At 36.5% G+C, this 13,663-nt stretch overlaps 2 protein-coding genes across 7 annotated transcripts in view; one reads left to right on the plus strand and one right to left on the minus strand.

The window, feature by feature from the left end:
* LOC309627590 (uncharacterized protein) overlaps positions 1 to 13,663 on the minus strand; it is a 564,483-nt gene that overhangs the window by 443,251 nt on the left and 107,569 nt on the right. The window lies entirely within an intron of this gene.
* NDST3 (N-deacetylase and N-sulfotransferase 3) overlaps positions 1 to 13,663 on the plus strand; it is a 160,213-nt gene that overhangs the window by 68,409 nt on the left and 78,141 nt on the right. For both annotated transcript variants that reach the window (XM_082389622.1, XM_082389623.1), the window contains exon 4: positions 1,801 to 1,955. In XM_082389622.1, the coding sequence (XP_082245748.1) occupies positions 1,801 to 1,955 (155 nt within the window). The remainder of the gene's footprint in view (positions 1 to 1,800; positions 1,956 to 13,663) is intronic.

Consider the following 13,663-nt stretch of genomic DNA (forward strand, 5'->3'; position numbering starts at 1 on the left):
GATTACCCAGTATGTGTCGGGACTGTGTAGACACTTCCTCCCAAATAGAATAAAATAGGTATTGCTATCCGTATGTTTTGCCTACATGAATACCAACATTAAAGGGGTTATGTGACTTGCCCACAATCACACAACTCAAATGTGTTGGAAACTACAAATAAACTAAAAACTTCTGACTCCAAAGGCTATACCTGTTCAACTATACTGTGGTAACATGAGTGTATGATGAAGAGGAAAAAATAAGGGAAATAAAACAGATTCACGTTAAAGATGCCCTTTACAGAGAGAGAAAAAGTTCCTTCATATCAGCAGAGTATTGATACTTAAGTATATGAAAGTGGAATTGAAGACTTTCCTTGTTGAAAGATTATGTTATTCCACTCAGTCTATATCACTAATTCTGTTCTTCCTGCATACAGTGGAGCAACCATACAGCCTTGTACTACATCTTTATCTTTGGTCTCCTTCACTGCACAGTAAATCACAGGATCTGATTCTTTTCCTATCAATAAGCTCTGCCTTCCTTCTCTTGGAAAATTAAGTGAAAGAAGAGTGGTAACAAGCACCGGGCTCAGTTGGCTGAGCCAGGGAAGCAGTCCATCCTCCATCTTTAGCCCCTAGGGCCCTATTAGAACCGGTCACATCAGAACTGCTATTGAAAATATGAGAGGAGGTTTCTTCTCCACATAGAAGGGACATCATTTGAAGAAACCACTGTTCTAGGACCTTACTGGATTCAGTGTTGTGGCTGAAATTAAAGTGTGGCTGCATAATTTTGTGATGATTAATATCATTTTATGGTATGCCAGGACAGGCACCTTACACTGCTCTCATTTCATGCTTTAGTAAAGAAACTCTGCCTGGGGAAATACAAAAAGAGACTCCTACCCCCTCACATAAGTTAGAGAACTGTGTAATTTCCCACACTCAACTAAACTGCAGGTTGTGGAAAATGGAGGAATTAAAACAAGCTCAAATATGAAAAATCAGAGGAACAACAACAAAGCTAACTCTCAAGGAAATAGAGCTGTCTTGATGGAAAGTTTGCTCCCAAGAACTTGAGAGAAAGGGCAAACATGAGGAACACAAGTAGCACCAAGGAGCATGGTGGTACTTGGATTGTTTTACAATGACTTCACCACTTCACCTTCTTTCTATCACTGTCTTTGCTTTCTCTTTCCTTTAGTTTTCTCTCATTTTCTCAATAATAATTCCTACATTTCCCTTTTTTCTCCTTTTTATGCCTTAGTTTTCACTAAATATATACTGAGTAACTTCTTCTCAGACTTAAGGAGTAACCCAAGTAAATTATGGAATTATTTTGTTGCAACTGTTGTGTCACAACCCATGTCTAATGATCAACCATTAGAGATCTACTGCACATTTCCTCACTCATATTCCCTTGACTACATTCCCAACTTATCCACCATTCTCTCCAAACTGCAAATTATATAAATATCCTAAAAGTTAGAAGTTCTAAAGTCCTTTGGAATGGTTGTGTACTTCCATCTTGCAGTGATTTTATATCCATGTCTCATGTTTTAAAACTTTAAAAAGACTTGTATCACAGTCTCTGGTTGTTCCCCAAGTAACAGATTTTCCTTTGTTACATTTCATGTTCCAAGTCTTATATGTATCTAAGATAGTATAAATGGTACCTTCTAAATATATATATACGATTACATAATTAGATGGATGGACGGATGGTTGGATGGACAGATAGATATACAGATAAACAGGCAATCAGTATAACTAAAATTAATTGAATAATCTTTCTCCTCTCCCCACCCCCAACCCAAGGAACTGAAGAGGAAGATGAAGGGGATGACCGTCTTTTGGGGTCTGTGGATGAGTTCTGGTGGTTTCCACATATGTGGAGCCACATGCAGCCCCACCTCTTCCATAATGAGTCATCTTTGGTGGAGCAGATGATTCTTAACAAAAAATTTGCCTTAGTAAGTAACTCACTTTGAACACTACATCGAACTAATGTGTGCTGACTACAGAAATGACCAGCTTTTTATACTGAGAATGTCTTAGAGGTTTTTGGCATATTGGCACTTTTTAAGCAGGCTTTTCTATGTGATCATTAGAACAATTTGGCAGTGCATCCTTTCAGTATGTGACTTTTGACTTTGTATTGGGTGCTCATCACTATGCTTAATGCTTTCAGGGGTCTACTTTAAAAGGAACTTCGCAAGACACTCACAGGACTCAGTTACATGACATTACGGTCAGAGCACATAAAATATGGTTCCCATCCAGAAGGAGCTTCCTGCTGCACTGCAGAAGAAAAATATACACATAAAACAAGTCTCCACATAGAAGGCAAACTTATGGTTACCAAAGGGGATGGGGGGAAGGATAAAGTAGGAGTTTGGGATTAGCAGATACAAACTACTATATATAAAATAGATAAACAACAAGGTTTTACTGTAACACAGGGAACTATATTCAATATCCTGTAATTAACCATAACAGAAAAGAATATGAAAAAAAATATGTGTATATATATGTATAATTGAATCACTTTGCTGTACACAGAAACTAACACAACATTGTAAATCAACTATAGTTCAATTTTTTAAAAAAGTCTCCAATAAAATGAGATATTCCAGGCCCTAGTACCAAACCGTGTAGACATAAAACCTACAGTTCAGAGAAGTAAGTGTCACTGGGAGTGCCCAGGGAAATGTTGTGCAAATAGGAGTTTAGGTACATTCTGAAATAAGAATAAGATTTAAGCATCAGGGAGAATTTGTAGTTAAATGAGGCTGAGGGAAAACACCAGGTAGGAGACCATATTGTGGGTATGAGGTAATGAAGAGTCGATCCAAAAAGGCAAGAGAATTGGGAAGAAAACTATTTCAAAGACATCACATACATATAATATAGGATGGAACATTCACTTGACTGAGCAAAACACACTGTTTTATACTATAGGGATTCTGATTCTGGACAGGGAAATTTACAGTAAAAGCTCTAATACATACAGTACATTGTAAAATGTGCTTGTGATGAGCGGAGACGGTATACGGTGATTAACAAGCCAATAAGGCTTATGTTTGGGGCGGGGAGGATGTTTTATCCTTGTTTCTATTAATTATTCTAAAGGGCACACAAACATGTGGAGGGAGTCCAGACAAGTAATTATTTACCCAGCATTCTCCCCCCCTGGGCAGGGAGTACTTTGGGGGCAGGAACTATATTCTTTCTATCACAGTTCCTAGCTCATAAAGGTACTCCATGAGTATGTGTAGTATAAATGATCAAGGCAGCAGAAATTACCACTCAAAAAGCCAGTGAAGTGTAATATATCTTTATTTATTACAGCATTTCTCTTATTTGCAAACCCCAAAACGTATATTACAATGTTCATAGATTATGTTGTTAATAAATCTAAAACCATCAAATCATGTTTCCAGGTAAATTCTACTAAATGTAGACTAAACCTAGGGTGCAAAATAATTAAAATACACTACACTGGTTAATTTGGATATGAGCTGGAAAATTCTAAAATATAACCACTCCACTGACAGACAGAAAATGTTTTTCTAGAGATTTGAAGTCCTGACCCCCAAACTAGAAATGACTGATTTGAAGTATAATCTGCTCAATTTTGAGATTTCCTACACATACATGCCTTTCCTAACGTTATAGTTCCTAAACCCTGAAGATATACTATTTCCTTACATACCTGCCCTTAACATATTTATACTCTAAAATGGCATAGAGAGATTGTGGCTGTAACTCTGTGGAAACGAGCACGTGTTACATCTCCCTTGGCTGGCCACCCAGCCATGTTAACTATTAGTTTTTTTGGCTAATCAGAATTTAAGAAAGTACTGATGCCCACTTGCCCACTTATCATGGAATGTATTCTACATAAACTTCTAAAGCCCCAAGATGTTTTAGTTGAAACACATGATACCTTACTCAAATTTGTACAAGAAAAGGTTAGAATTTATAAAATATATTGCTTTTTCCATGAGGATATAGAAGACCAAATACTTATGGGTAGTATCAGGAGCTTATACTTACCTTTTAACTTCAGTCTACTCCCCAAAATAGACAGCTTCAAGTATACCTTTGCCAGGCATTGATATTTTGTCAAGAAAGCAAGAATAGTGTCCTACATGCTAATATTGTGTGTATATTTTGACAGTATTTGCAAACTCCTGTGAGACGGAGAGCCAGTATTTTTTCACCAAAAGTATAAACAGGAATAGTAAACAGCATGTAAAAGTGGGTAAACATTGCCACAGTTTGTAATACAGAGCACTAAAAATCCCCTCAATGCAGCAAACATTAATTCTATGATCTTCAGAAGTCTAAAAAACTGCCAATATTAGCAACATTAATCAGCAAGAGAGGATGTGGAGAAGAAAATTACTTTGTAGTTTCTTTTGAAATCTGTGGAGAAAGAGAGGAATTTGTAAAAGAAGAAAATACATGAAGTAAAAGAATGTACCAATAAAAGATAAACTAAGAAGTGAGGAGGAAGATTTTTAGGGTTGTTGTTATTGTTGTTTAGGTAGCCTTCAAAAAAACAGTTTATCAAGGCAGATTTGATGAAAGACATGACATTCACTGTTATATTCTCCTGAAAATAGAACATTTTCTAAAATAATGGTATTCTATTATGACTTGGATGAATGAATCAGTGCATGTCAATATTATGGTTATACCTAACAAACGTAAATACTTGAAAGTACATACAATAAGAACCGATGCACAGTAGTTATACATTTTTTGGAATTCTCAACTACAGAGCATCATGAATTGAAAGAATAATTCAAAATTGAAATTTAGTCATTCTTAACCTCAAGTGCCAAGCAGAGGATATTTCTTTAAAATGTCATTCCTAGCTTCAGGTTGACAACCCAAATAGTACATAACACACATTCAGTAGATAAGAGCTGTTGTTTTTATTATCATTATATTCAGTATCATAAAACTGCCATCTTCAGTTTTTACCTAGGTTCCTGAGGTGTTTAGAGTGACAGGTAAAAGGGGCAAAAATCCTCAAGTTTAAAAGCTTATTCTGTATTGGAAAGACATTTGGTTCATGTGAATTCTACACATTTTCTAATGCGTGTTAACTCTTTTACTTCCCACTAAGGCATTAGGGTTACAAAGCTGCTTTGTTGCTAAATTTAAAGATGTAATAAGAAAAGTTCAAATGTTTTATTTTCTTTTTTTATATATTCTGTATTATTTCCTTTAATTCTTACAGCAACCCTGAATTGTAAGTATATTTATTCTCACACTATAGAGAAGAAAACTGAAAAGTCAGAGAAATACAGTGACACACTCATGATGATAAAGCTCACTAGTGGTAGAATTTAAAACCAGAAATCCTGGGGACTTCCCTGGCGGTCCAGTGGTTAAAACTCCGTGCTTCCACTGCAGGGGGCACGGGTTCGATCCCTAGTCGGGGGAATTAAGATCCCACAGGGCACGTGGCGCAGCTGAAACAAACAAACAAAAAACCCGAGAAATCCTGGTTTTCTAAAACTGCATAAATTGTGATCTCCAAGTTTCCTCACTAGCCTCCCAAACCAATTCACACACGTAAGTCTAGATTTCTCTTTTGCCTGGTAATCCAAGGGGGTATCTGGTAATTCTGCTAACATAAGAGGAGTTGAGCGCTAGAGGTGGAACTAATAGGGCAACTTTTCCCTTAGGTTCCCAAAGGTTCCCTACAGTAGGCAGAGGTTCTACAATGTTGGGAAGGGAGACAAACAACTGAATCTGAGGAACTTTCCACATGACTATCACTTATCATGTATGGATATAGAGTCTACTCTTATTCAAAGAAACTATTTTGGAGGAATTCTGCCTCAACTCTCATCTCACTAGATCTAGGAACCTGCAGTATTGTGCTGATATTGCATTTCTAAATTGGGTCACGTTCTGCTTTTTTCCACCAGCTTGGAAGCTCTAAATTTAAAGATGAGCATGCGTGTTTCCCAGTGAAGGAACTGAAAGACATAGAAAGAAGCAACTGGGTGTTCAAACAAGACTAGAGGCCATGGATAAAATGTAATATTCACATGAGTGATTGAGTTAGAGGACACTTAAATACTTTTCCAGCTCAGAGAATCTGAGACTATGATGTAAGACTCTTTGATTGGGCCTTCTCTATCACCATCTACAGCCAAACACCTGCTATTTTCATTGAGTTTTAGCAAACACATCTGAGCTATTAATCCTTTTGCACAATGTGGACACTTCTGTCTCACGAGGGAATTTAATGTCTGTTTTAATTTACTTTGAAAGCTCTAATTGCTTACTGTGGAAGGTCAAGCAAATCCTTTAAGCAAACTTGCATTTGATGATTACAGCCATCAGGAAATACAGCTTTAGAGGTTAATTAGAAAAATATTTTTAGTTATCAAATATGGGCTAATTCACTTATTAAAATGAAATTTCAACAGGGGATTTTTTTGGAAAGGTACCATTTTTGAGGCAAAGATTAATTGTAACATTAATTATTGACCTACAACACAGTAGAAATATCTATTATACAGTTTTAAAAATTCCATTGGGGCTTCCCTGGTGGCACAGTGGTTGTGAATCCGCCTGCCAACGCAGGGGACATGGGTTTGAGCCCTGGTCCGGGAAGATCCCACATGCTGCGGAGCAACTAAGCCGTGCGCCACAACTACTGAGCCTGCGCTCTAGAGCCCGCGAGCCACAACTAACTGAGCCTGTGTGCCACAACTACTGAAGCCCACACGCCTAGAGCCCGTGCTCCGCAACAAGAGAAGCCACCGCAATGAGAAGCCCACACACCGCAACGAAGAGTAGCCCCCGCTCACCACAACTAGAGAAAAGCCAGCGTGCAGCAGCGAAGACCCAACACAGCCAAAAATAAATAATAAATAAAATAAATAAATTTAAAAAAAAAAACTTAAAAAAAAATTCCATTGGAAAAATAAAATAACTTATTGCATTTAAACCTCAAAAAATTTCTCATCAGTATATATACTCTCAGTTGGAGATTTGGATTTACATTTTAGTAAATTATGGTAGTTTAATTTTTAGAGATAAAATAATTAGTAGAAATTTTATCAGAGAACTCATTGCCAATATCAGTGATACTTAACGATGATACAGACAATACCATTAAAATTGGTAGTAGTGAAACAATGTTCCCAATCCTGAAAACATAAAATCTTGCCCAGGATTGTAATTTTTGATTGTATTATCATTATTCTTTCAAACAGTGTCCTTTTCCCCCCCTCTTTTCCAAGTTCAGCAGAACCCACTAATTTACATTAGCTGAAATGTCTAGTGTCAATTATGCAACTCTTTAGATTAGTGAGCACATTAACTTTTTCTAAAATGGAAATAAAGATTATAGCATCAAATATAATTTAAAATATATTGAAAGACTTGCTGGCTTAAGGAATATATAATAATCTTTTAATTAGTTTGCTTGCCAGCTAGAGAATGAATGAATGTTATCATTTTTACTTCAGTGAAGCACTTTATAAAAAAGGGACATTAGATTTTCACTTTATTGATATTGAAAACAAAGTATAATTCCAATGGTCCTAATAGAAATAGAGTTTAACTCAGGATGCACAAAGTCTAGTCTGAGCTGGTAGACCACTTCTGGACTAATGCAAACAGCACAGTTAAGAAAGACACTAGCCATTATTCAGAGCAGGATGACCAATATGGTAAAGTATATAATTTACTTCACAAAAAGAATGTCTGAAGGAACGGGTTGATATTAAACTTAAAAGTACTGGTATGGCCACGCCAGTTATTACAATATTGAAAAGCGTCAATACCCCCAGTACCACCTCAGACCCTCCTGGTGCATGTCGCAAACCTCCCAACTGAAGGGGCATGGCTCATGGTCTCCAACATCCAGCTCCAGCTCTACAGCTGGCAACAGGTCTGATTGATCAGTGGATGGCATGCTGGCTGGTAAATATTTTGAATGTTACCCCTGAATATGATTAATCAATCAATGAAAGTAAAATCCTCACAACTGCTAACTTTGTGTCTGCTTTGGCTTTTTCGTATCTCCCACTCCAAGTTCCCAATCATTCAGTAGTTTCTGTGAGTTCTTCCTTTTGTACCATATCCTACTCCATTTCAAAACTTTCCAGCCCCACTCCACTTCCAAATTTTTTATCCCACATCTGGATCATTGCAGCAGCATCCAAACTAGTCTCCCCAATTCCGGATTCTTTTCCTTTAATTTATGCTCAGATCAGGGAAAACTGTGAAACTTGAAATTCTATTATCCTGTTTTCCCTACATGAAACAGAACCTTGCATTTCAGTGAGAAAGATTCTTGACTCTCCAGAGGAAATGTCGGAAGAGAACCCCAGATATCTACCAGACATTGTGCTTAGTCCTTTCCACATATCTATCCTCAATTAATCCTCACAACCACCTGTGAGTCTAGTTATTCCCATATTTAAAATGCAAAAAGTGAGGCTCAGAGAGCTTATATAATTTTCTTAAAATCACACTGCCAGTGAAAGCTGGAGAAAGGATTTGATCCCAGGTCTGTCAAGTTCCAAAGCCCCCATAACCAACATGGTTTGGGTAATTGAAAGTTGACATGCCACTGATACTGCTGTTGATTGCTGTTACAAAAAGCTCACAACCAGAATGTTATTACTTCCTGAAGAGTTATATTTTTTAAACAAATTCAGAACATTAAAATCTGGCTTTTACAATGTTTTTCGTTTCAGTCGCTGTTTATATGATTCATGTAATTTCTTGTGTTTGTGCAACCATCACGCAAGTATGGTGCAACATCACTGTCCTGACGGCTATTATAAATGCCAGAGGGTATGCAATAGTTATAACAAACAAAAATCAATATCAACTTCTCTATTCTGTCAGTAATATTACTTCAGTTAAAATTAATACCATGCAGACTTAAAGACTCCTAGTCTAATCAACCTTTTATATATTTTCAGAAAGATTAAATGTGTTTGCAAATACTTTGGGAATTTAAGCCTGTGTCTGAATTGTTTATAGGTTTATTACCTCTCAAGGACCCCAAAGGACCATGTTAAACTCATGGTTTCAAACTCTGAGAAAGCTGGATTAGACTAAACCCTTCAATTCCTCCACTATGTCTCTAGATAATTTCATTTTCAGTTACTTTGCTACAGCATAAAAAAATAAAGCTTCATAGATTCATTTTTTTACATTTCTACAAACTCCTACATGTGTTTACTTGAAGAAATTTTAGCAATTCAAAAAAATCAACCCGGCCTGTGAGAAGTACAAGTGTTTACATCATTCTTTTGAGTATTCTTTAAAAAAGCACACCCTTTAGAGGTGTGTTTAGTTATGAGACACTCAACAAAGATATGACGATAATTCAAAAATTGGAAGGGAACTCTAAGAGAGGAAAACAGCATGCTCTGTTAAATGAAACTAACTTGAAATAAACTACATAATTATTTGGGAGGGCTAGAAGAAAATCTGTCACTCTCCCCGAAATAATTCTTTCTGAGAGGTTACAAGTGAAAATGAAGGTTAAAGCTAAGTATACATACCTTTTGTAAGCCTTTTTCTGTATTGGTACTGAATTATTAGCTTAACTTTCGTTTCTGGAATTTCTTTTTTTTTCTTCCAGTTTTACTGCGATATAATTGATACACAGCACTGTATAAGTTTAAGGTGTGCAGCCTAATGACCTGACTTACACACATAATGAAATGATGACCACAGCGAGCTAACATCCATCATCTCATATAGATGCAAAATTAAAGAAATAGAAAAAATATGTTTTTCCTTGGGATGAGAACTCCTAGGACATATTGTCTCAACAACTTTCATTATATATTTATCATGTCGTGTACTATATACCTAGTACTTCCTTTATCTTGTAACTGGAAGTTTGTGCCTTTTAATTACTTTCCTCCCCATCCCCTACATCTGGTAACTACAAATCTGATCTCTTTTTCTATGAGTTTGTTTGTTTTTGAAGTATAACTGACCTACAACACCATTTTAGTTCCTGTTACACAACATAGTAATTTGATGTTTTTACACGTGTTTCTGGAATTTCTTAATGCATTTGGCTTACTAAATTTCATTAAAGTTCTTCAAATAATTCAGCTATTAACTTGGGGTAGTACTTGAAGGGGAAGATGTAGTGTCAAGAAAGGGCTTTTGCTGATGTCATTGTTACGGCCTTATCAAATTTATGGTTCACCAAGGATTTTTTTAATTCTTTTTCAAATTTTTTCCCATTCAGGTTGTTACATAATATTGAGCAGAGTTCCCTGTGCTATACAGTAGGTCCCTGTTAGTCATCCAGTTTAAATACAGCAGTGTGTACATGTCAATCCCAAACTCCCTAACCATCCCTTCTCCCCCTCCGCCCCCACCCCATAACCATAAGTTCGGGGACCTAGAGATTGTCATACTGAGTGAAGTAAGTCAGACAAAGTGAAATATCGTATGATAACGCTTATATGAGGAGTCTATAAAGAAATGATATTTTGGAGATTAATCCTTTGTTGTTTCATTTGCAAAAAAAAAAAAAAATGACACAAATGAACTTGTTTACGAAGGGAAAAGGACTCACCAAGGATATTTATAGCTCCTACTTTATACATAATATCAATTACTTTTTCCAGAAGAAATGTATACTGTTTGGTAAAACTTTTTTTGGATAAGGCTGATAATGAGAGTGTATCTTCTTTTTATTTATTTATTTACTTATTTTGGCTGTGTTGGGTCTTCGTTGCTGCGCGCAGGCTTTCTCTAGCTGCGGCAAGCGAGGGCTACTCTTCATTGTGGTGCGAGGGGCTTATCATTGCGGTGGCTTCTCTTGTTACGGAGCACAGGCTCTAGGCACATGGGCTTCAGTAGCTGTGGCACGTGGGCTCAGTAGTTGTGGCTCGTGGGCTCTAGAGCGCAGGCTCAGTAGTTGTGGCGCACGGGCTTAGTTGCTCCCCGGCGTGTGGGATCTTCCTGGAGTGGGGCTCGAACCCGTGTTCCCTGCATTGGCAGGAAGATTCTTAACCACTGCACCACCAGGGAAGTCCCGTCTGTCTTCTTTTAAGGGATGTCTTCTCTTAAATAAGAATCCTGAGTTTTGGCAGGGGCTGGAAGTGATGGTGGAAGGATTCTTAGTTTACCTCTGTTTCCGTGTTTTACTTGTTGTTGTTTCAATAAGAAAGAGAATAATATTAATAAGATGAAAGGAAATTAAATGGCACTTGACCTATAATGTTGCTTATATCTTTCATTCTCTACATCTCCGTAAGATAATTTGTTTTTTTACCCCTACTTGGAAAATAAAGAAATTGAGGTTTGGTGAAGTTGTATAACCTGCCCAAGGTTCTACAACTAATGAAGGGCAGCACTGAGACTGAGCCCAGGACTTCTAAATTTGTGCTTCCTCCACGATACTAAACTGCTCCCTATCCCCGAGATTCCCTGATAGATACTGATCATTTTATTGTCATGGGTTTGACTTTTTGTTTACATTTTTAAAAAATTTCATTTAAGTACAGTTGATTTACAATGTTGTGTTAATTTCTGCTGTACAGCAAAGTGATTCAGTTATACACATATATATTCTTTTTCGTATTCTTTTCCATTATGGTTTATCACAGGATATTGAATATAGTTCCCTGTGCTATACAGTAGGACCTTGTTGTTTACCCATTCTATGTATAATAGTCTGCATCCGCTAATCCCAAACCCCCAATCCAACCCTCCCTCCACTAATCTCTTTGAACATGGGAAAAATAAGATTCTTTTCTCACTATATAGTTAATCAAACACTACAGACTCTTCTCCAGATCTGATTGACTTCAGAGTGATGAGGTCATACTTCTGTTTTATGAGTTACTGTAATGCCATTCTGTTTCACAAGATCTCATTATTAACACCTTTATCCAAAGACTTCTGTACCTTTTGTTACTATAGCCATGTTTTTTTAAAATCTAAACTGTGAGACCAAGAATATCACCTTCCTGGGGCTTCTGGACTCATAGGAATATCACTAACTAGGGAAGCTTGCCTCAGCCTTGACGTTCAGTGTTTTTATTGGAGTTTCATTTCATAGACATGATGACTGACTGACTGCATGACTGAACTCAATCTCCAACTCTCCTCCCCTGCCTAGAGGTCAGGCTGATATAAACTAGCTCAAAGCCCCAACTCTCTAATTGAATGATTGGTGTTTCTGGCATGGCCAAACTCTGAACTGAGTCATTTTGTTAACATAAACTCAGATCTTTGGTCTCAGGGACCCACCATGAATAACAAGATATTCTTATAACTTAGAAAATTCAAAGGATTTAGGGCTTACCTCCCAGCAACCAGAGATGATGAAGACCAGCCAGCTTTTTAATTATACAACAGCTGCCAACAGAGGAAGATTTTAAACTCTTAAACCAAATCTATTAAAAACAACATGATCATCACTGCAGATTTTTCACATACCAGCTGGCAAACAGAATTTATATTATGAATTAAAGAGCACCCTGTTAAAAAAAAAAAAAAAAACTAGAAAGAAATCTAGGGGCCAGTTCTATAAATATTAACCAAATTTATGTAAATATGCCTATCACATTTTAAGAGTGTTATCACTTACTTAAATATGTAGGAAGAAAAGTACACATGTTAGTTTAAGATTAGATCATGGATTAAAAATAGGGCATTTATGTTTAGCATCCAAATATGACTGCTTCTAAACCACAAAGATTATGTCAAAGAAACACAGGATTTTAAATCTGAATCTTAGTGACTACTTGTACAACCCCTTTATTTCACAATTGAAAAAAAATGAAAAATCAGATTCTTATACTAAGGTAATTATTTCTTTCAAGATCTTTCATTTCATACCATGCCAGAAGTACTTCCATTTATCACAGGAACATATTCTAATATTTACACTCTTAGCATTCAGTACCAAACCTAATTCCCTAACCTAAAGATAAATCCTGACTTGCCTGGTTTGTTCTAGATGAAGAAGGAAGTAAGACTCCTTCAAATAGTAACTTTAGGTACATTGGGTCACCATCACTGCCATTTCTTACTTCTCCCAAGTCACAGCAACTGCTATAGGACTCCTTCAAGTGCCAGAGGCCCCACAGTTTCTCATAAAATTCATGTGTGGCTCATTAGTATTACCTTAGGAAAACAGTCTTTAGAAGATTTAACATGCTCCTCAAATTCAAGGGAATAGTTTCATAAATTTGTTTTCTTCACATATTGTGTGTGTATTTGTATGTACATGCATATGTGTATGTGTATGCATGTGTCTTTTAGTGAAAAGGTTCTAATTCCACTCTCCAAACGAGCTCCTATTATCTGGAAAAATGTATTACTTTCTACGTGAAATAATATCTCAAACAGCCACAGCTTTTAAGAAAGGCACTTTAAAAATCTATCTTTAAAAAGCAATTTTTTCTAGAAACAACTCCAAAATATACCACCAAATAGAAACATCGGGAAACTTTATTGCAAGCCCATTTTAATTGTAAATGTAAATTCTCAATACTATGAGATAGTTAACCAAAGCATGAACTTCTACATACTGAGGAAATGGGACATTCTAACCCAAATGTACTACAGAAAAGCATTTAGAAGTATTTTGAAATTAAGTGGTAATGAAGTTTTAGATTTTTTCGACTGTATAGAATGTCTGACTTCC

The sequence above is a fragment of the Balaenoptera borealis genome, assembly GCF_965194805.1.
Source record: "Balaenoptera borealis genome assembly, chromosome: 4".
Lineage (NCBI taxonomy): Eukaryota > Metazoa > Chordata > Mammalia > Artiodactyla > Balaenopteridae > Balaenoptera > Balaenoptera borealis.